This window comes from Leucopleurus acutus (assembly GCF_964270905.1).
Source record: "Leucopleurus acutus genome assembly, chromosome: 14".
NCBI classification, from domain to species: domain Eukaryota; kingdom Metazoa; phylum Chordata; class Mammalia; order Artiodactyla; family Delphinidae; genus Leucopleurus; species Leucopleurus acutus.
In genome coordinates, this window is record NC_139156.1 from 49262153 (window position 1) to 49286137 (window position 23985).

Here is a 23985-nt window from a genome sequence, read left to right on the forward strand (position 1 = left end):
CAGAGCCCACCATAACCAGCCGGCAGTCACTTTCCTGATCCCCAGCTCACCACCAGGGGTGGTTCCTCGTGCCTGGCCGCAGGGCAGAGAATTTCTCTGGAGATGCAAAGCAAGAGCAGAAGCCCAGGACCAATCCCCTTTGCCTGCCTCCTGCAGGTGGTGAATCCTCAGCGAACTCCATGGCCATGCGAATCGTGATGGGCAGCTGGTGGCTCTTCACCCTCATTGTGTGCTCCTCCTACACAGCCAATCTTGCTGCCTTCCTCACAGTGTCCAGGATGGATAACCCCATAAGGTAAGATCCATTACTCCTTCCAGAAGGCTGAAAAGAGAGGATGCAGACCTAGCCAGGGCAGCCTGGTGTCAAGGAGTCAGAGAAGGACTTAGCTTCCAGATCTGCAATTTGATGACAGTAATCTTTAATGCATGAGGAGCATCACTCCTGTTGTATTTTATTTCATGCACAATTAAACAATGTATAAATTCATTAAATAATATTTCTTTGAATATTTAAATTCTGCTTATAAGACTAATAAATCAAAACATTAAAAATTAACAAATTAAAAGTCCTCAGACCTTTCAACATTGATTACAAACTTATTTAATCAAAAATTTTAAACATTTAATTAAAATTAATTAAAACCACAAGTCTAATATATTTTTCCAATCTTCAAACATCTAAAAATTATTTTTTAAAACATGCCAGTTATCACAGTGATTAGAAAATTTATGTCACTTACAGTTACAAAGTTGTTAAATTATTGAAACCAAGGACTAAAAATGTTTCATTTTAACCAAAATGTTAAAAATATGGCATAAAAGAATTAATTCAACATAGTGAAATAACTTGGAAATGCCTTTGCTTTATAGTCAAATTCTCACATACTGTGTGAGTTACAGAAGAGCTTGGATAAAGTGAATGTCTGTTGGATATGTCATCGCTGAACTGACCAAAGGCAAAGATCTAGTCCATACTTCCTTGGGTGCAATACCCTCTTCAGTATCACCTCTTACTTGATCCCTGATTATGGTTTTCTGTGTCCCTACCTTCAGTAATTTCTCCTTTAATTCATCATACTTACTATCATCATATTGATTCTTTTGATCCGTAGCCCTGTAATCAAGTCATCCATACTCAACCAGCTCCTATAGCTCCCAACTGCCTATTTGAAAGAGGTCAGATTCTTGATTAGGATTCAAAATTCAGAATGACATTATCTAGTCTTTATTTTAATTGACATTTTATTGAGATAATTATAGATTCACATGCAATTATAATTAGTAGTGCAGAGAGATCTCATAATATCTTTTAACAAATTTGCCCCAATGGTAACATTTTGCAAAACCAGGATATTAATGTTGATACAATTGACTGATTCTATTCAGCTTTCTCATTTGTACTTGCCCTCATTTCTGTGTGTGTGTGTGTGTGTGTGTGTGTGTGTGTGTGTGTGTGTGTGCATTTGATTCTACACAATCTTATCGTATGTGTAGATTTGTATTGTTCTTTTATAACCACACTCACCTCCTTTGCACTTCTTTCCCTCCAGTCCTGTTCTTAACACCTGGAAAACACTAATGTGTTCTCCATCTCTAAAATTTTGTTGTTTCAAATATGTTATATAAATTGAATCATACTTTTGGGATTGACTTTTTCTTTCAGTATAATTCTCTGGAGATTCATTCAAATTGTTATGTGTATTAATAGTTCATTGCTTCTTTTTGCTTGGTAGAAGCCAATGTAACACAGTTTATTTAACAATCCACCTATTGAAGGACATCTGGGTTGTTTCCAGTTTTGGGCAATTATGAATAAAGCCACTGTGAACATTTGTATGTAGGTTTTTGTGTGAACATGTTTTTATTAATATGTGATACATATCCAAGAAGGTAATTGCTGCATCTGTGGTAATAGCATGTTGTTTTATTAAAAAACGATCAAACTGCTTTCTAGTGACTATACCATTTTACCTTACTAGTAATGTAGGAATGATCCAGTTTCTTTGCCTCTTTGGCAGTATTTAGTGTTGTCACTATTTTTTATTATACTATTCTGATAGGCATGGTGAGATAGTGCATTGTGGTTTTGTGTTTCCCTAAAGACTAATTATATTGAATACCTTTTCATGTGCTTATTACTACCTGTGTATTCTCTTTGGTGAAATACCTTTTCATGTGTTTTGCCCATTTTCTCACTGGATTGTGAATATTGAGTTTTGAAAGTTCTTTATATATTTTAGACACTGGTTTCTTGCCAGATGTGTGGTTTGCAAATATTTTCCCCCACTCTGAAGTTTGTTTTATCAACCTCTTATCAAGGTCTTTCACAAAGAGGAGTTTTTAATTCTTATGAGGTCTAATTTATAAATTTATTCTTTTGTGGATCGTGCTTTCGATATCAAGTCTAACTCTTTGCCTAGTCCTAGACCCTGAAGATAATCTGGGATTGTTTGTTTGTTTGTTTGCTTGTTCTTCTAAAAGTTTTTTAGTTTTACACTTTACATTTTGGTCCACAATCAGTTTTGAGTTAATTTTTGTATAAGGTGTGAAGTTTGAGTTCTCTTTTTTTTGGGCTATGGATGTCCAATTGCTATAGCACCACTTATTAATTTAATTACTATTTAAGTTTGTCCGAAATCAGTTGAACATATTTATGTGGGTCTATTTCTGGGTTCTCTATTCATTCCATTGATCTATGTGCTGATTCCTTTGCCAATAGCACACTGTCTTGATTACTGTGGCTGCACAGTAAGCCTTAATACTGAACATAGTGATTCCTCCCATTTTATTGTTCTTTGTCAAGATTGTTTTAACTATTCTGGGGCCTGCATTTTCCATACAAATTTTAGAATAAGTTTGTCTATGGCTATATAAAACAATTCTGTGGTTTTGACAGGAATTGCATTAATTATAGTTATAATTGCTTTAAGCCAAAAGATCATGATTTGCTGAGAATGTTTATCATGAATGGGTACTGGATTTTGCCAAATGCTTTTTTTACATTACTTGCCATGATTATATGCCTTTTCTTCTTTAACTTATTAATATGGTAGATTAAATTGATTGTTTTTTCAAATGTATATCTTGAATGAATCTCACTTTGTCATGGTCTATGATTCTTTTCATATATTGTTGAATTCTGTTTGCTGATATTCTGGTTGAGGATTTTTGCATCCAAACTTAGAAGAAATATTGGTTTGTACTTTTATTTGTACTGTCTTTGTCTGGTTTTGATATCAGGGTAACACTGGCCTCATAAAGTGATTTAGGAAATCATCTTCTGTTTTTTGGAAGAGATTATGTAAAATTGCTGTTAATTCATCTTTAAGTGTTGGGCATTATTCTCCAGGGAAACCATCCAGGCATGGAGATTTCATATTTTTGGAGCTTTTAAATTGTGAATTAATTTTTTTATAGCTATAGGGCAATTCATATTGTCTATTTCATCAGGTCTAGTTGGTTTATAGTGTTGTTCATGTTTTCATTTACTTGATCTTCTGCCTTGTTCTATCAATTACTGAAAGTGGGATATTGAAATCTCCAACTATTTTTGTAGACCTGCCTCTTTCGCCCTTCAATTTTATCAGTTTCTCTTCATTTGTTACATGTGTATATGTTTATAATTGTAATTGTTATATATTCTTATTGATGGCTGTTTTATCATTATATAATGTTCTTTGTTTTTCATAAAATTTTTGTTTTAAAGTCTACTTTTTCTGATCATTAGCATAGCCACTCCAGTTCTCTTTTTTTTTTTTTTTTTAACATCTTTATTGGGGTATAATTGCTTTACAATGGTGTGTTAGTTTCTGCTTTATAACAAAGTAAATCAGTCATACATAAACATATGTTCCCATATGTCTTCCCTGTTGCGTCTCCCTCCCTCCCACCCTCCCTATCCCACCCCTCCAGGCTGTCACAAAGCACCGAGTCAATATCCCTGTGCCATGCGGCTGCTTCCCACTAGCTATCTACCTTACTACGTTTGTTAGTGTGTATATGCCCATGACTCTCTCTCGCCCTGTCACAGCTCACCCTTTCCCCTCCCCATAACCTCAAGTCCGTTCTCTAGGAGGTCTGCGTCTTTATTCCTGCTTTACCCCTAGGTTCTTCATGACATTTTTTTTCTTCAATTCCATATATATGTGTTAGCATACGGTATTTGTCTTTTTCTTTCTGACTTACTTCACTCTGTATGACAGACTCTAGGTCTATCCACCTCATTACAAATAGCTCAATTTCATTTCTTTTTATGGCTGAGTAATATTCCATTGTATATATGTGCCACATCTTCTTTATCCATTCATCAGATGACGGGCACTTAGGTTGTTTCCATCTCCGGGCTATTGTAAATAGAGCTGCAATGAACATTTTGGTACATGACTCTTTTTGAATTATGGTTTTCTCAGGGTATATGCCCAGTAGTGGGATTGCTGGGTCATATGGTAGTTCTATTTGTAGTTTTTTAAGGAACCTCCATACTGTTCTCCATAGTGGCTGAACCAATTCACATTCCCACCAGCAGTGCAAGAGTGTTCCCTTTTCTCCACACCCTCTCCAGCATTTATTGTTTCTAGATTTTTTGATGATGGCCATTCTGACTGGTGTGAGATGATATCTCATTGTAGTTTTGATTTGCATTTCTCTAATGATTAATGATGTTGAGCATTCTTTCATGTGTTTGTTGGCAGTCTGTATATCTTCTTTGGAGAAATGTCTATTTAGGTCTTCTGCCCATTTTTGGATTGGGTTGTTTGTTTTCTTGTTATTGAGCTGCATGAGCTGCTTGTAAATTTTGGAGATTAATCCTTTGTCGGTTGCTTCATTTGCAAATATTTTCTCCCATTCTAAGGGTTGTCTTTTGGTCCTGTTTATGGTTTCCTTGGCTGTGCAAAAGCTTTGAAGTTTCATTAGGTCCCATTTGTTTATTTTTGTTTTTATTTCCATTACTCTAGGAGGTGGGTCGAAAAGGATCTTGCTGTGATTTATGTCATAGAGTGTTCTGCCTATGTTTTCCTCTAAGAGTTTGATAGTTTCTGGCCTTACATTTAGGTCTTTAATCCATTTTGAGCTTATTTTTGTGTATGGTGTTAGGGAGTGATCTAATCTCATACTTTTACATGTACCTGTCCAGTTTTCCCAGCACCACTTATTGAAGAGGCTGTCCTTTCTCCATTGTACATTACTGCCACCTTTATCAAAGATAAGGTGTCCATATGTGCATGGGTTTATCTCTGGGCTTTCTATCCTGTTCCATTGATCTATCTTTCTGTTTTTGTGCCAGTACCATACCGTCTTGATAACTGTAGCTTTGTAGTATAGTCTGAAGTCAGGGAGCCTGATTCCTCCAGTTCCTTCTTTCGTTCTCAAGATTGCTTTGGCTATTCGGGGACTTTTGTGTTTCCATACAAATTGTGAAATTTTTTGTTCTAGTTCTGTGAAAAATGCCAGTGGTAGTTTGATAGGGATTGCATTGAATCTATAGATTGCTTTGGGTAGTAGAGTCATTTTCACAATGTTGATTCTTCCAATCCAAGAACATGGTATATCTCTCCATCTATTTGTATCATCTTTAATTTCTTTCCTCAGTGTCTTATAATTTTCTGCATACAGGTCTTTTGTCTCCTTAGGTAGGTTTATTCCTAGATATTTTATTCTTTTTGTTGCAATGGTAAATGGGAGTGTTTTCTTGATTTCACTTTCAGATTTTTCATCATTAGTATATAGGAATGCCAGAGATTTCTGTGCATTAATTTTGTATCCTGCCACTTTACCAAATTCATTGATTAGCTCTAGTAGTTTTCTGGTAGCATCTTTAGGGTTCTCTATGTATAGGATCATGTCATCTGCAAACAGTGACAGCTTTACTTCTTCTTTTCCGATTTGGATTCCTTTTATTTCCTTTTCTTCTCTGATTGCTGTGGCTAAAACTTCCAAAACAATGTTGAATAATAGTGGTGAGAGTGGGCAACCTTGTCTTGTTCCTGATCGTAGTGGAAATGCTTTCAGTTTTTCACCATTGAGGATGATGTTTGCTGTGGGCTTGTCATATATGGCCTTTATTATGTTGAGGAAAGTTCCCTCTATGCCTACTTTCTGCAGGGTTTTTATCATAAATGGGTGTTGAATTTTGTCAAAAGCTTTCTCTGCATCTATTGAGATGATCATATGGTTTTTCTCCTTCAATTTGTTAATATGGTTTATCACAGTGATAGATTTGCATATATTGAAGAATCCTTGCATTCCTGGAATAAACCCCACTTGATCATGGTATGATCCTTTTAATGTGCTGTTGGATTCTGTTTGCTAGTATTTTGTTGAGGATTTTTGCATCTATGTTCATCAGTGATATTGGCCTGTAGTTTTCTTTCTTTGTGACATCCTTGTCTGGTTTTGGTATCAAGGTGATGGTGGCCTCGTAGAAGGAGTTTGGGAGTGGTCCTCCCTCTGCTATATTTTGGAAGAGTTTGAGAAGGATAGGTGTTAGCTCTTCTCTAAATGTTTGATAGAATTCGCCTGTGAAGCCATCTGGTCCTGGGCTTTTCTTTGTTGGAAGGTTTTTAATCACAGTTTCAATTTCAGTGCTTGTGATTGGTCTGTTCATATTTTCTATTTCTTCCTGATTCAGTCTTGGCAGGTTGTGCATTTCTAAGAATTTGTCCATTTCTTCCAGATTGTCCATTTTATTGGCATAGAGTTGCTTGTAGTAATCTCTCATGATCTCTTTTATCTCTGCAGTGTCAGTTGTTACCTCTCCTTTTTCATTTCTAATTCTATTGATTTGAGTCTTCTCCCTTTTTTTCTTGATGAGTCTGGCTAGTGGTTTATCTATTTTGTTTATCTTCTCAAAGAACCAGCTTTTAGTTTTATTGATCTTTGCTATTGTTTCCTTCATTTCTTTTTCATTTATTTCTGATCTGATTTTTATGATTTCTTTCCTTCTGCTAGCTTTGGGGTTTTTTTGTTCTTCTTTCTCTAATTGCTTGAGGTGCAAGGTTAGGTTGTTTATTCGAGATGTTTCCTGCTTCTTAAGGTGGGCTTGTATTGCTATAAACTTCCCCCTTAGAACTGCTTTTGCTGCATCCCACAGGTTTTGGGTCGTTGTGTCTCCATTGTCATTTGTTTCTAGGTATTTTTTGATTTCCTCCTTGATTTCTTCAGTGATATCTTCATTATTAAGTAGTGTATTGTTTAGCCTCCATGTGTTTGTATTTTTTACAGATCTTTTCCTGTAATTGATATCTAATCTCATGGCGTTGTGGTCAGAAAAGATACTTGATACAATTTCAATTTTCTTAAATTTACCAAGGCTTGATTTGTGACCTAAGATATGATCTATTCTGGAGAATGTTCCATGAGCACTTGAGAAAAATGTGTATTCTGTTGTTTTTGGATGGAGTGTCCTATAAATATCAATTAAGTCCATCTTGTTTAATGTATCATTTAAAGCTTGTGTTTCCTTATTTATTTTCATTTTGGATGATCTGTCCATGGGTGAAAGTGGGGTGTTTAAGTCCCCTACTATGAATGTGTTACTGTCGATTTCCCCTTTTATGGCTGTTAGTATTTGCCTTATGTATTGAGGTGCTCCTATGTTGGGTGCATAAATATTTACAATTGTTATATCTTCTTCTTGGATCGATCCCTTGATCATTATGTAGTGTCCTTCTTTGTCTCTTTTAATAGTCCTTATTTTAAAGTCTATTTTGTCTGATATGAGAATTGCTACTCCAGCTTTCTTTTGGCTTCCATTTGCATGGAATATCTTTTTCCATCCCCTTACTTTCAGTCTGTATGTGTCTCTAGGCCTGAAGTGGGTCTCTTGTAGACAGCATATATAAGGGTCTTGTTTTGTATCCATTCAGGTAATCTGTGTCTTTTGGTGGGAGCATTTAGTCCATTTACATTTAAGGTAATTATCGATATGTATGTTCCTATTCCCATTTTCTAAATTGTTTTGGGTTCGTTATTATAGGTCTTTTCCTTCTCTTGTGTTTCTTGCCTAGAAAAGATCCTTTAGCATTTGTTGTAAAGCTGGTTTGGTGGTGCTGAACTCTCTCAGCTTTTGCTTGTCTGTAAAGGTTTTAATTTCTTCATCAAATCTGAATGAGATCCTTGCTGGGTAGAGTAGTCTTGGCTGCATGTTTTTCTCCTTCATCACTTTCAGTATGTCCTGCCACTCCCTTCTGGCTTGTAGGGTTTCTGCTGAGAGATCAGCTGTTAACCTTATGGGGATTCCCTTATGTGTTATTTGTTGTTTTTCCCTTGCTGCTTTTAATATGCTTTCTTTGTATTTAATTTTTGACAGTTTGATTAATATGTGTCTTGGCGTATTTCTCCTTGGATTTATCTTGTATGGGACTCTCTGTGCTTCCTGGACTTGATTAACTATTTCCTTTCCCATGTTAGGGAAGTTTTCAACTATAATCTCTTCAAATATTTTCTCAGTCCCTTTCTTTTTCTCTTCTTCTTCTGGAACCCTTATAATTCGAATGTTGGTGCGTTTAATGTTGTCCCAGAGGTCTCTGAGACTGTCCTCAGTTCTTTTCATTCTTTTTTCTTTATTCTGCTCTGCAGTAGTTATTTCCACTATTTTATCTTCCAGGTCACTTATCCGTTCTTCTGCCTCAGTTATTCTGCTATTGATCCCATCTAGAGTACTTTTAATTTCATTTATTGTGTTGTTCATCGTTGCTTGTTTCATCTTTAGTTCTTCTAGGTCCTTGTTAACTGATTCTTGCATTTTGTCCAATCTATTGTCCATTCTATCTCCAAGATTTCGGATCAACCTTACTATCATTATTCTGAATTCTCTTTCAGGTAGACTGCCTATTTCCTCTTCATTTGTTAGGTCTGGTGCATTTTTATCTTGCTCCTTTATCTGCTGTGTGTTTTTCTGTCTTCTCATTTTGCTTATCTTACTGTGTTTGGGGTCTCCTTTTTGCAGGCTGCAGGTTCGTAGTTCCTCCTGTTTTTGATGTCTGTCTCCAGTGGCTAAGGTTGGTTCAGTGGGTTGTGTAGGCTTCCTGGTGGAGGGGACTAGTGCCTGTGTTGTGGTGGATGAGGCTGGATCTTGTCTCTCTAGTGGGCAGGTTCACGTCTGGTGGTGTGTTTTGGGGTGTCTGTGGCCTTATTATGATTTTAGGCAGCCTCTCTGCTAATGGGTGGGGTTGTGTTCCTGTTTTGCTAGTTGTTTGGCATAGGTTTTCCAGCACTGTGGCTTGCTGGTCGTTGAGTGAAGCTGGGTGCTGATGTTAAGATGGAGGTCTCTGGGAGATTTTCGCCGTTTGATATTATGTGGAGCTGGGAGGTCTCTTGTTGATCAGTGTCCTGAAGTTGGCTCTCCTACCTCAGAGGCAGAGCCCTGCCTCCTGGCTGGAGCACCAAAAGCTTTTCATCCACACGGCTCAGGATAAAAGGGAGAAAAAGTAGAGGGAATTAGTAGAAGTATGAGGAAAGAAAGAAGGAAAGGAGGGTAGGAAGGAAGGAAGGAAGAAAGAAAGAAGCAAAGAAGGAAAGAAGGCAAGAAGGAAAGAAAGGAGGGAGGGAGGGAGAGAGGAAGGAAGGAAGGAGGGAAAGAAGGAAAAAAGACAGAAAGAAAGAAGATACAGTAAAAATAAAATAAAGTATAATAAAATTATTGAATTAAAAAATTCTTATTTAGAAAAAAAAAAAAGGGACAGAAAGAACCTTAGGACAAATGTTGGAAGCAAAGCTATACAGACAAAATCTTACACAGAAGCATACACATACACCCTCACTAAAAGAGGTAAATGGGGAAAAATCCTAAATCTTGCTGTCAGAGACCACCTCCTCAATTTGGGATGATTCGTTGTCTAAAGGAGGGAAGGAAGGACGGAAAGAAAGAAAGAAAGAACGAAGGTAAAGTATAATATTGTTATTAAAATTAATTATTAAGAAAAAAAATTTTAAAAAAAACATGGACGGATAGAACCCTAGGACAAATGGTGGAAGCAAGACTATACAGACAAGATCTCACACAGAAGCATACACATACACATTCACAAAAAGAGGAAAGGGGAAAAAATCATAGATCTTGCTCCCAAAGTCCACTTCCTTAATTTGGGATGATTGGTTGTCTATTCAGGTATTCCATAGATGCAGGTACATCAAGTTGATTGTGGAGCTTTAATCCGCTGCTTCTGAGGCTGCTGGGAGAGATTTCCCTTTCTCTTCTTTGTTCTCACAGCTCTCAGGGCTCAGCTTTGGATTTGGCCCTGCCACTGCGTGTAGATCGCTGGAGGGCGTCTGTTTTTTGCTCAGACAGGATGGGGTTAAAAGAGCCGCTGATTGGGGGGTCTGGCGCACTCAGGCCGGCGGGGACGGAGGGGCACAGAGTGCGGGGCGGGCCTGCGGTGGCAAAGGCCGGCGTGACTTTGCACCAGCCTGAGGCGCGCTGTGCGCTGTCCCGGGGAAGTTGTCCCTGGATCCCGGGAACCTGGCAGTGGCGGGCTGCACAGGCTCCGCGGAAGAGGGGTGTGGAGAGTGACCTGTGCTCGCACACAGGCCCCTCGGTGGCGGCAGCAGCAGCCTTAACGTCTCCCGCCCGCCTCTGGGGTCCGCGCTTTCAGCCGCGGCTTGCGCCCGTCTCTGGATTCCGTGCTTTCAGCCGCGGCTCGCGCCCGTCTCTGGATTCCGTGCTTTCAGCCGCGGCTCGCGCCCGTCTCTGGATTCCGCGCTTTCAGCCGCGGCTCGCGCCCGTCTCTGGGGTTCGCGCTTTTAGCCGCGGCTTGTGCCCGTCTCTGGATTCCGCGCTTTCAGCCGCGGCTCGCGCCCGTCTCTGGGTTTCGCGCTTTTAGCCGCGGCTCGCGCCCGTCTCTGGAGTTCCTTTAAGCAGCGTTCTTAAACCCCTCTCCTCACGCCCCAGGAAACAAAGAGGGAAGGAAAAGTCTCCTGCCTCTTCGGCAGGTGCAGGCTTTTCCCCGGACTCCCTCCCGGCTAGCTGTGGTGCACTAACCCCTTCAGGCTATGTTCAAGCCGCCAACCCCAGTCCTCTCCCTGCGCTCCGGCCTCAGCTCGCAGCCCCGCCCGCCCCGGCGGGTGAGTAGACGAGCCTCTCGGGCTGGTGAGTGCCGGTCGGCACCGATCCTCTGTGCGGGAATCTCCCCGCTTTGCCCTCCGCACCCGTTGCTGTGCTCTCCTCCGCAGCTTCGAAGCTCCCCCCTCCGCCTCCCGCAGTCTCCGCCCGCGAAGGGGCTTCCTAGTGTGTGGAAACTTTTCCTCCTTCACAGCTCCCTCCCACTGGTGCAGGTGCCGTCCCTATTCTTTTGTCTCTGTTTTTTCTCTTGCCCTACCCAGGTACGTGGGGGGTTTCTTGCCTTTTGGGAGGTCTGCGGTCTTCTGCCAGCGTTCAGTAGGTGTTCTGTAGGAGTTGTTCCACGTGTAGATGTATTTCTGGTGTATCTGTGGGGAGGAAGGTGATCTCCGCGTCTTACTCTTCCGCCATCTTCCGCCTTCTCCTCCAGTTCTCTTTTGATTATTGTTTGTACAGAATATTTTTTCTATCCTTTTGTATCAGTCTATCTGTCTCTGAATCTAAAGCGAGGAGCTTCTACACAGCAAATAGTTGAATTGTGGTTTTTAATTCAATCTACCAATGTCTACATTTTAATCAGAAAGTTTAATCCATTTATATTTAATGTAATTAGTGATAAAGAAGACTTCACTTCTGCCATTTTGCTATTCATTACTGCCTTATTTTGTTTAAGTAGATATGTTTTGCATACCATTTTAATTACCTTATTGTTTCTTTTACTATATATTTTTTGAGTTATATTCTTGGTTACCCTAAGCATTACAATTAATATCTTAGTTTATAGCAATTTAACTTGGATTAATTCTACCTTATTTTAATAGTGTACAAAAACTTTGCTCCTATATTATTCTGTTCCACTGCACCCCTGCCCCATCAACTCATTTTTGAAGCTGTCTGATCCCTTCCTTTTTAGCAGATAATTAGTTTTTTTTCCAATTTATTCAATGGATAGTCTTCTAAAGTTAGTTTTTAAATTGTTATTTTTTGGTATTTTACTTACTGAATAAACTTTACTTTTTTAAAAAAACAAATTTACCTAGATATTAGAATATATTATTAAAATGCATGTTTGTTGTTTTTAAAATTGTGGTAAAATATACATAACATAAATTTTATCATTTTAATCATTTTAAGTGTACAATTCAGTGTCATTAAGTATAATCACAGTGCTCTGCAAATATCACTACTGTCTCTAGATCACATCATCTTGCAAATATATATACAATATTCTTTATTCCCCTCTTCCCCAGACCCTGGAAACCACCATTCTATTTTCTGTCTCTATAAATTTGACTCTCTAGGTACCTCATATAAGTGAAATAATACAGTTTTTGTCTTTGTATGACTGCTTTATTTCACTTAGCATGTCTTCAAGGTTCACCATTTTGTCATATGTGTCAGAATTTCCTTGCTTTTTAAGGATGAATAACATTTCATTGTATGTATATGCCACGTTTTATTGATCTATTCATCTGTCCAGGAACATGGGTTGCTTCCATCTTTTGGCTATTATTTAATAATGCTGCTATAAATATAGGCATAAAAATAGCTGTTCAAGTCCCTGCTTTCAGTATTTTTGTGTATATAGTCAGAAGTGGAATTGCTGGATCATATGGAAATTTTATGTTTAATAATTTTGAGGAACTACCTTACCATATTCCACAGTAGCTGCACCATTTCACATTCCCACCAGCAAGACACAAGGATTCCAATTTCTTTAAATCCTCACCAACGCTTGTTTTTGTTTTTATTTTTGTAGTAGCTATCCTAATGGGTATGAAGTGATCTCATTTTGGTATTGATTTGCATTTCCCTCATGATTAGAGATGTTGAGCATATTTTCATGTGTTTATTTTCCATTTGCATACCTTCTTTATAGAAATTTCTATTCAAGTCCTTTGCCCATTTTTAATTGAGTTGTTTTTGTTTGTTTGTTACTGAGTTGTAGGAGATTTTTATATTCTGGATATTAATCCCTTACGAGATATGTGATTTGCAAATACTTTCTCCCATTCCATGGGTTGCCTTTTCTTTCTGCTGATAGTGTCCTTGGATGCAGAATTTTTTTTTTTTAATTTTGATGAAGTCCAAATTATCTATTTCTTTGTGGTCGTCATTGCCTTTGCTTTTGTTGTCATAACTAAGAAATCTTGACATCATTGTTGAAAATCATTTGACCACTTATGGGACAGTATTTCTATGTTGTCTGTTCTATTCCATTTGTTTGTATGTCTGTCATCATGCCAGTTCCTCACTGTTTTGATTACTGTGGCTTGTAGTACATTTTAAATTCAGAAGTTTAAGATCTCCAACTTTGTTCTTTATCAAGATTGTTTTGGCTATTTGATGTCCCTTGAGATTCCATATGAATTTTAGGGTGGATTTTTCTATTTCTGCAGAAAACATCATTGGAATTTTGATAGAGGTTGCATTGAATTTATAGATTGCTTTAGGTAGTATTGGCATCATAACAATATTAAGTCTTCCAATCCATGAATACAGGATTCATTCCATTTATTTGCGTTTTAAATTTTTTTTCCAAAATTTTTAGTTTTTGGTGTACATGCCTTTTGCCTTTTTGTTATTTTTCTTCAGCATTTTATTCTTTTTGATATTATTGTAATTGGAATTGTTTTTATAATTTCCCTTTCAGACTGTTCATTCTGAATGTATAGAAATGCAGCTGGGTTTTGTGCATTGATTTTTGTATCCTGAAACATTGCTTAATTAGTCTGTTAGTTCTAATAATTTTGTGTGTGTATATGTGTCTGTCTAATTTTAGCATTTTCTACATATAAGATCACATTGTCTGACAACAGAGATACTTTTACTTCTTCCTTTCCAATTTATTTCCAATTATTTCTTTTTCTTACCTAATTGTCTAACTATGATTTCAAGTACTATGTTGAGTACTACATGGTAAAAGAAGATATCCTTGTCTTGTTCCTAATTTTAGAGAAAAGTCTTTCAGTCTTTCACCATTGAGTATGTTAGCTTTGGGTTTCTCAACCATTGTTACATTATGGATGTTTCCTTTTATTCCTAGCCTGTTGAGTTTTTATTATGAAAGGGTGCTGGATTTTTTCAAGTGCTTTTTCTGCATTGAGATGATAATGTGGTTTGTATCTTCATTCTGTTAATGTGCTATATTACATTGATAAAATTTTTTTTTTTTTTTTTTTTTTTTTTTTTTTTAACATCTTTATTGGGGTATAATTGCTTTACAATGGTGTGTTAGTTTCTGCTTTATAACAAAGTGAATCAGTCATACATAAACATATGTTCCCATATGTCTTCCCTGTTGCGTCTCCCTCCCTCCCACCCTCCCTATCCCACCCCTCCAGGCTGTCACAAAGCACCAAGCCAATATCCCTGTGCCATGTGGCTGCTTCCCACTAGCTATCTACCTTACTACGTTTGTTAGTGTGTATATGCCCATGACTCTCTCTCGCCCTGTCACAGCTCACCCTTCCCCCTCCCCATAACCTCAAGTCCGTTCTCTAGGAGGTCTGCGTCTTTATTCCTGCTTTACCCCTAGGTTCTTCATGACATTTTTTTCCTTAAATTCCATATATATGTGTTAGCATACGGTATTTGTCTTTTTCTTTCTGACTTACTTCACTCTGTATGACAGACTCTAGGTCTATCCACCTCATTACAAATAGCTCAATTTCGTTTCTTTTTATGGCTGAGTAATATTCCATTGTATATATGTGCCACATCTTCTTTATCCATTCATCCGATGACGGGCACTTAGGTTGTTTCCATCTCCGGGCTATTGTAAATAGAGCTGCAATGAACATTTTGGTACATGACTCTTTTTGAATTTTGGTTTTCTCAGGGTATATGCCCAGTAGTGGGATTGCTGGGTCATATGGTAGTTCTATTTGTAGTTTTTTAAGGAACCTCCATACTGTTCTCCACAGTGGCTGAACCAATTCACATTCCCACCAGCAGTGCAAGAGTGTTCCCTTTTCTCCACACCCTCTCCAGCATTTATTGTTTCTAGATTTTTTGATGATGGCCATTCTGACTGGTGTGAGATGATATCTCATTGTAGTTTTGATTTGCATTTCTCTAATGATTAATGATGTTGAGCATTCTTTCATGTGTTTGTTGGCAGTCTGTATATCTTCTTTGGAGAAATGTCTATTTAGGTCTTCTGCCCATTTTTGGATTGGGTTGTTTGTTTTCTTGTTATTGAGCTGCATGAGCTGCTTGTAAATTTTGGAGATTAATCCTTTGTCGGTTGCTTCATTTGCAAATATTTTCTCCCATTCTGAGGGTTGTCTTTTGGTCCTGTTTATGGTTTCCTTTGCTGTGCAAAAGCTTTGAAGTTTCATTAGGTCCCATTTGTTTATTTTTGTTTTTATTTCCATTACTCTAGGAGGTGGGTCAGAAAGGATCTTGCTGTGATTTATGTCATAGAGTGTTCTGCCTATGTTTTCCTCTAAGAGTTTGATAGTTTCTGGCCTTACATTTAGGTCTTTAATCCATTTTGAGCTTATTTTTGTGTATGGTGTTAGGGAGTGATCTAATCTCATACTTTTACATGTACCTGTCCAGTTTTCCCAGCACCACTTATTGAAGAGGCTGTCCTTTCTCCATTGTACATTACTGCCACCTTTATCAAAGATAAGGTGTCCATATGTGCATGGGTTTATCTCTGGGCTTTCTATCCTGTTCCATTGATCTATCTTTCTGTTTTTGTGCCAGTACCATACCGTCTTGATAACTGTAGCTTTGTAGTATAGTCTGAAGTCAGGGAGCCTGATTCCTCCAGTTCCTTCTTTCGTTCTCAAGATTGCTTTGGCTATTCGGGGTCTTTTGTGTTTCCATACAAATTGTGAAATTTTTTGTTCTAGTTCTGTGAAAAATGCCAGTGGTAGTTTGATAGGGATTGCATTGAATCTATAGATTGCTTTGGGTAGTAGAGTCATTTTCACAATGTTGATTCTTCCAATCCAAGAACATGGTATATCTCTCCATCTATTTGTATCATCTTTAATTTCTTTCATCAGTGTCTTATAATTTTCTGCATACAGGTCTTTTGTCTCCTTAGGTAGGTTTATTCCTAGATATTTTATTCTTTTTGTTGCAATGGTAAATGGGAGTGTTTTCTTGATTTCACTTTCAGATTTTTCATCATTAGTATATAGGAATGCCAGAGATTTCTGTGCATTAATTTTGTATCCTGCCACTTTACCAAATTCATTGATTAGCTCTAGTAGTTTTCTGGTAGCATCTTTAGGGTTCTCTATGTATAGGATCATGTCATCTGCAAACAGTGACAGCTTTACTTCTTCTTTTCCGATTTGGATTCCTTTTATTTCCTTTTCTTCTCTGATTGCTGTGGCTAAAACTTCCAAAACAATGTTGAATAATAGTGGTGAGAGTGGGCAACCTTGTCTTGTTCCTGATCTTAGTGGAAATGCTTTCAGTTTTTCACCATTGAGGATGATGTTTGCTGTGGGCTTGTCATATATGGCCTTTATTATGTTGAGGAAAGTTCCCTCTATGCCTACTTTCTGCAGGGTTTTTATCATAAATGGGTGTTGAATTTTGTCAAAAGCTTTCTCTGCATCTATTGAGATGATCATATGGTTTTTCTCCTTCAATTTGTTAATATGGTTTATCACATTGATAGATTTGCGTATATTGAAGAATCCTTGCATTCCTGGAATAAACCCCACTTGATCATGGTGTATGATCCTTTTAATGTGCTGTTGGATTCTGTTTGCTAGTATTTTGTTGAGGATTTTTGCATCTATGTTCATCAGTGATATTGGCCTGTAGTTTTCTTTCTTTGTGACATCCTTGTCTGGTTTTGGTATCAAGGTGATGGTGGCCTCGTAGAAGGAGTTTGGGAGTGGTCCTCCCTCTGCTATATTTTGGAAGAGTTTCAGAAGGATAGGTGTTAGCTCTTCTCTAAATGTTTGATAGAATTCGCCTGTAAAGCCATCTGGTCCTGGGCTTTTCTTTGTTGGAAGGTTTTTAATCACAGTTTCAATTTCAGTGCTTGTGATTGGTCTGTTCATATTTTCTATTTCTTCCTGATTCAGTCTTGGCAGGTTGTGCATTTCTAAGAATTTGTCCATTTCTTCCAGATTGTCCATTTTATTGGCATAGAGTTGCTTGTAGTAATCTCTCATGATCTCTTTTATCTCTGCAGTGTCAGTTGTTACCTCTCCTTTTTCATTTCTAATTCTATTGATTTGAGTCTTCTCCCTTTTTTTCTTGATGAGTCTGGCTAGTGGTTTATCTATTTTGTTTATCTTCTCAAAGAACCAGCTTTTAGTTTTATTGATCTTTGCTATTGTTTCCTTCATTTCTTTTTCATTTATTTCTGATCTGATTTTTATGATTTCTTTCCTTCTGCTAGCTTTGGGGTTTTTTTGTTCTTCTTTCTCTAATTGCTTGAGGTGCAAGGTTAGGTTGTTTATTCGAGATGTTTTCTGCTTCTTAAGGTGGGCTTGTATTGCTATAAACTTCCCCCTTAGAACTGCTTTTGCTGCATCCCACAGGTTTTGGGTCGTTGTGTCTCCATTGTCATTTGTTTGTAGGTATTTTTTGATTTCCTCTTTGATTTCTTCAGTGATATCTTCATTATTAAGTAGTGTATTGTTTAGCCTCCATGTGTTTGTATTTTTTACAGATCTTTTCCTGTAATTGATATCTAGTCTCATGGCGTTGTGGTCAGAAAAGATACTTGATACAATTTCAATTTTCTTAAATTTACCAAGGCTTGATTTGTGACCTAAGATATGATCTATCCTGGAGAATGTTCCATGAGCACTTGAGAAAAATGTGTATTCTGTTGTTTTTGGATGGAGTGTCCTATAAATATCAATTAAGTCCATCTTGTTTAATGTATCATTTAAAGCTTGTGTTTCCTTATTTATTTTCATTTTGGATGATCTGTCCATGGGTGAAAGTGGGGTGTTTAAGTCCCCTACTATGAATGTGTTACTGTCGATTTCCCCTTTTATGGCTGTTAGTATTTGCCTTATGTATTGAGGTGCTCCTATGTTGGGTGCATAAATATTTACAATTGTTATATCTTCTTCTTGGATCGATCCCTTGATCATTATGTAGTGTCCTTCTTTGTCTCTTTTAATAGTCCTTATTTTAAAGTCTATTTTGTCTGATATGAGAATTGCTACTCCAGCTTTCTTTTGGCTTCCATTTGCATGGAATATCTTTTTCCATCCCCTTACTTTCAGTCTGTATGTGTCTCTAGGTCTGAAGTGGGTCTCTTGTAGACAGCATATATAAGGGTCTTGTTTTTGTATCCATTCAGCTAATCTGTGTCTTTTGGTGGGAGCATTTAGTCCATTTACATTTAAGGTAATTATCGATATGTATGTTCCTATTCCCATTTTCTAAATTGTTTTGGGTTCGTTATTATAGGTCTTTTCCTTCTCTTGTGTTTCCTGCCTAGAGAAGATCCTTTAGCATTTGTTGTAAAGCTGGTTTGGTGGTGCTGAACTCTCTCAGCTTTTGCTTGTCTGTAAAGGTTTTAATTTCTCCATCAAATCTGAATGAGATCCTTGCTGGGTAGAGTAGTCTTGGCTGCATGTTTTTCTCCTTCATCACTTTCAGTATGTCCTGCCACTCCCTTCTGGCTTGTAGGGTTTCTGCTGAGAGATCAGCTGTTAACCTTATGGGGATTCCCTTATGTGTTATTTGTTGTTTTTCCCTTGCTGCTTTTAATATGCTTTCTTTGTATTTAATTTTTGACAGTTTGATTAATATGTGTCTTGGCGTATTTCTCCTTGTATTTATCTTGTATGGGACTCTCTGTGCTTCCTGGACTTGATTAACTATTTCCTTTCCCATGTTAGGGAAGTTTTCAACTATAATCTCTTCAAATATTTTCTCAGTCCCTTTCTTTTTCTCTTCTTCTTCTGGAACCCCTATAATTCGAATGTTGGTGCGTTTAATGTTGTCCCAGAGGTCTCTGAGACTGTCCTCAGTTCTTTTCATTCTTTTTTCTTTATTCTGCTCTGCAGTAGTTATTTCCACTATTTTATCTTCCAGGTCACTTATCCGTTCTTCTGCCTCAGTTATTCTGCTATTGATCCCATCTAGAGTACTTTTAATTTCATTTATTGTGTTGTTCATCGTTGCTTGTTTCATCTTTAGTTCTTCTAGGTCCTTGTTAACTGATTCTTGCATTTTGTCCAATCTATTGTCCATTCTATCTCCAAGATTTCGGATCAACCTTACTATCATTATTCTGAATTCTCTTTCAGGTAGACTGCCTATTTCCTCTTCATTTGTTAGGTCTGGTGCATTTTTATCTTGCTCCTTTATCTGCTGAGTGTTTTTCTGTCTTCTCATTTTGCTTATCTTACTGTGTTTGGGGTCTCCTTTTTGCAGGCTGCAGGTTTGTAGTTCCTCCTGTTTTTGATGTCTGTCTCCAGTGGCTAAGGTTGGTTCAGTGGGTTGTGTAGGCTTCCTGGTGGAGGGGACTAGTGCCTGTGTTGTGGTGGATGAGGCTGGATCTTGTCTCTCTAGTGGGCAGCTTCACGTCTGGTGGTGTGTTTGGGGGTGTCTGTGGCCTTATTATGATTTTAGGCAGCCTCTCTGCTAATGGGTGAGGTTGTGTTCCTGTTTTGCTAGTTGTTTGGCATAGGTTTTCCAGCACTGTGGCTTGCTGGTCGTTGAGTGAAGCTGGGTGCTGGTGTTAAGATGGAGGTCTCTGGGAGATTTTCGCCGTTTGATATTATGTGGAGCTGGGAGGTCTCTTGTTGATCAGTGTCCTGAAGTTGGCTCTCCTACCTCAGAGGCAGAGCCCTGCCTCCTGGCTGGAGCACCAAAAGCTTTTCATCCACAGGGCTCAGGATAAAAGGGAGAAAAAGTAGAGGGAATTAGTAGAAGTATGAGGAAAGAAAGAAGGAAAGGAGGGTAGGAAGGAAGGAAGAAAGAAAGAAAGAAGCAAAGAAGGAAAGAAGGCAAGAAGGAAAGAAAGGAGGGAGGGAGGGAGGGAGGAAGGAAGGAAGGAGGGAAAGAAGGAAAAAAGACAGAAAGAAAGAAGATATAGTAAAAATAAAATAAAGTATAATAAAGTTATTGAATTAAAAAATTCTTATTTAGAAAAAAAAAAGGGACGGAAAGAACCTTAGGACAAATGTTGGCAGCAAAGCTATACAGACAAAATCTTACACAGAAGCATACACATACACCCTCACTAAAAGAGGTAAATGGGGAAAAATCCTAAATTTTGCTGTCAGAGACCACCTCCTCAATTTGGGATGATTCGTTGTCTAAAGGAGGGAAGGAAGGACGGAAAGAAAGAAAGAAAGAACGAAGGTAAAGTATAATATTGTTATTAAAATTAATTATTAAGAAAAAAAATTAAAAAAAAACATGGACGGATAGAACCCTAGGACAAATGGTGGAAGCAAGACTATACAGACAAGATCTCACACAGAAGCATACACATACACATTCACAAAAAGAGGAAAGGGGAAAAAATCATAGATCTTGCTCCCAAAGTCCACTTCCTTAATTTGGGATGATTGGTTGTCTATTCAGGTATTCCATAGATGCAGGGTACATCAAGTTGATTGTGGAGCTTTAATCCGTTGCTTCTGAGGCTGCTGGGAGAGATTTCCCTTTCTCTTCTTTGTTCTCACAGCTCCCAGGGCTCAGCTTTGGATTTGGCCCTGCCACTGCGTGTAGATCGCTGGAGGGCGTCTGTTTTTTGCTCAGACAGGATGGGGTTAAAAGAGCCGCTGATTGGGGGTTCTGGCGCACTCAGGCTGGCGGGGACGGAGGGGCACAGAGTGCGGGGCGGGCCTGCGGTGGCAAAGGCCGGCGTGACTTTGCACCAGCCTGAGGCGCGCTGTGCGCTGTCCCGGGGAAGTTGTCCCTGGGTCCCGGGAACCTGGCAGTGGCGGGCTGCACAGGTTCCGCGGAAGAGGGGTGTGGAGAGTGACCTGTGCTCGCACACAGGCCCCTCGGTGGCGGCAGCAGCAGCCTTAACGTCTCCCGCCCGCCTCTGGGGTCCGCGCTTTCAGCCGCGGCTCGCGCCCGTCTCTGGATTCCGCGCTTTCAGCCGGCTCGCGCCCGTCTCTGGATTCCGCGCTTTCAGCCGCGGCTCGCGCCCGTCTCTGGATTCCGCGCTTTCAGCCGCGGCTCACGCCCGTCTCTGGAGTTCCTTTAAGCAGCGTTCTTAAACCCCTCTCCTCACGCCCCAGGAAACAAAGAGGGAAGGAAAAGTCTCCTGCCTCTTCGGCAGGTGCAGGCTTTTTCCCCGGACTCCCTCCCGGCTAGCTGTGGTGCACTAACCCCTTCAGGCTATGTTCAAGCCGCCAACCCCAGTCCTCTCCCTGCGCTCCGGCCTCAGCTCGCAGCCCCGCCCGCCCCGGCGGGTGAGCAGACAAGCCTCTCGGGCTGGTGAGTGCCGGTCAGCACCGATCCTCTGTGCGGGAATCTCCCCGCTTTGCCCTCCGCACCCGTTGCTGTGCACTCCTCCGCAGCTTCGAAGCTCCCCCCTCCGCCTCCCGCAGCCTCCGCCCGCGAAGGGGCTTCCTAGTGTGTGGTAACTTTTCCTCCTTCACAGCTCCCTCCCACTGGTGCAGGTGCCGTCCCTATTCTTTTGTCTCTGTCTTTTCTTTTGCCCTACCCATGTACGTGGGGAGTTTCTTGCCTTTTGGGAGGTCTGAGGTCTTCTGCCAGCCTTCAGTAGGTGTTCTGTAGGAGTTGTTCCACGTGTATATGTATTTCTGGTGTATCTGTGGGGAGGAAGGTGATCTCCGCGTCTTACTCTTCCGCCATCTTCCGCCTTCCGATAAAATTTTTTATGTTGAACCATTCTTGCATTCCAGGAATAAATCCTTCTTGGTCATGGTACATAATCCTTTTAATATGCTGTTGAATTCAGTTTGCAAGTATTTCACTGAGAAGTTTTGCATCAACATTCATTAGGAATATTGGTTGGTAGTTTTCTTTTTTTGTAGTGTCTTTTTTGGGCTTTAGTATCAAGGTAATGCTGGCCTCGTAAAACGAATTAGGAAGTATTCCCTCCTCTTGAATTTTTTTGGTAAGAGTTTGATGAAGATTGGTGTTTCTTCTTCTTTTTAAAAATTATTTATTTATTTATTTGGCTGCTTTGGGTCTTCTTTGTTGCGCGTGGGCTTTCTCTAGTTGCAGAGAGCAGGGGCTACTCTGTGTTGCAGTGCACGGGCTTCTCATTGCAGTGGCTTCTCTTGTTGTGGAGCACAGCACACTGACTTCAGTAATTGTGGCTCATGGGCTCTAGAGCACAGGCTCAGTAGTTGTGGCACACGGGCTTAGTTGCTCCATGGCATGTGGGATCTTCTCAGGGATCGAACTTGTGTCCCCTGCATTGGCAGGTGGATTCTTAACCACTGAGCCACCAGGGAAGTCCTGGTGTTTATTCTTCTTTAAATTGTAGAATTCCACAGTGAAGCTATCTGGTCCTGGGCTTTTCTGATTAGATCCTGATTAGATCTCCTTACTAGTTATAGGTCTATTCAGATATTCTGTTTCTTCATGATTCAGTCTTAGTAGGTTGTGCATTTCTAGAAATTTGTCCATTTTTTCTAGGTAGACTATCTAATTTGTTGAAATACAGTTGACAGGTATTACGATATAAATACATTTGTTCTTACTGCTATCATGTTTACATGATTTTTATGCATTCTTAATTATTTTCATAAAGTTTAACATTCAGTTACCATTGTTATTACTGTGTTTCTCCCACCACCTTGCCCCCACTAGAAATTAAGCATCCTCTTTTAACCTCCAGTGGTTTCCTTTAGGCTTAAATTTGCATGCACTGCTCTTTCTCTTTCAGAATCAAGAGTGAAACCATATATTCATATCTCTGCCTATGTAAGAGGATAGTGGAATATCTTTTTTTCCTCTTCTTCCACCTACTCAGTCATTTCTTTGGTTGACAGAATCTGAGATTTTAGACTCAGTTTACTCTGATTTTTTTCGTTTGTTATGTTTTTAAATCTTCTGCAGTTTCTCTAAGATACATATTTGGCATTTGCATTCTTTTGTTTTATCTCATCCATATTTATAGTCATTATTTGGACTGAATTCTATGTTCAAAATGTTTCAATGCTTGTTGAATACCTCTTTATTCTATGATTTAGCCATCATTCATTTCTTTATTTTAATGCATTTTTATTCAACTAGAATAGCTCTTTGAGCAATATATCTAGCAAGAGTGGTATATTTTCTGGGACAGCATATCTGTGAATCTTTTTCTGTTGTATTTACACATGAATTAAACTTATCTGGGTGTAATATTCTTATGTCACAACTTCTCCCCTTGCTATTCTATAGAAGTTGCTCCATTGCCTGAGCAAGGGAACAAATTCTATAGAATTTGTTCCCTTGCTCTTCTTGTATGTAATGCTACAGAGAAGCATAAGTATACCCCATTCACCTCCTCTTTCTCCTCTCCTCTTTCTTTACCTCTCTTCCCCTTCTTACTCTGTTCTCTGTTCTTCCCTCTTTCTCTCCCCCCCATTTCCATCATCTTCCCCTTCCGCCTTCCCTTGCCCTTCTCTTCCTCCTCTCCCTCCTATGCTTTCTGTCCTTCCTCTTCCTCCCTCTTCCTCCCTCTAGTTTAATCCTTCCTCCTCCTCCCTCCTATTCCTCTTTCTCCATATCCACATTGAAAACCTGCATGTGAATTTTCTATAGCAGTTTTCCTAAATTGTCAAAATGTGGCAACAGCTAAGATGTCCTTAAAGAGGTAAAGTATAAATAAACTGGAGTACATCCAGGTAATGGAATATTATTCAGTGCTAAAAAGAAAGGAACTATCAAGCCGTGGAAAACCATGGAGGAACCTTAAATACTTATTGATAAGTGAAAGCCTTATGATAAATAAATACATATGTATGTATATATGTGTATATATATATATATATTTACAAATT

General features: G+C 39.0%; 1 protein-coding gene and 1 long non-coding RNA gene across 2 annotated transcripts in view; one reads left to right on the forward strand and one right to left on the reverse strand.

The window, feature by feature from the left end:
* LOC309971315 overlaps positions 1 to 14392 on the reverse strand; it is a 113493-nt gene extending 99101 nt beyond the window's left edge. The window contains exon 1 of the long non-coding RNA XR_014326733.1: positions 14210 to 14392. This is a non-coding gene — a long non-coding RNA (uncharacterized lncRNA). The remainder of the gene's footprint in view (positions 1 to 14209) is intronic.
* GRID1 (glutamate ionotropic receptor delta type subunit 1) overlaps positions 1 to 23985 on the forward strand; it is a gene marked incomplete at both ends in the record, with an annotated part of 684346 nt that overhangs the window by 555831 nt on the left and 104530 nt on the right. Inside the window, one exon of the mRNA XM_082854220.1 lies at positions 157 to 295. Coding sequence (XP_082710346.1) covers positions 157 to 295 — 139 coding nt within the window. The remainder of the gene's footprint in view (positions 1 to 156; positions 296 to 23985) is intronic.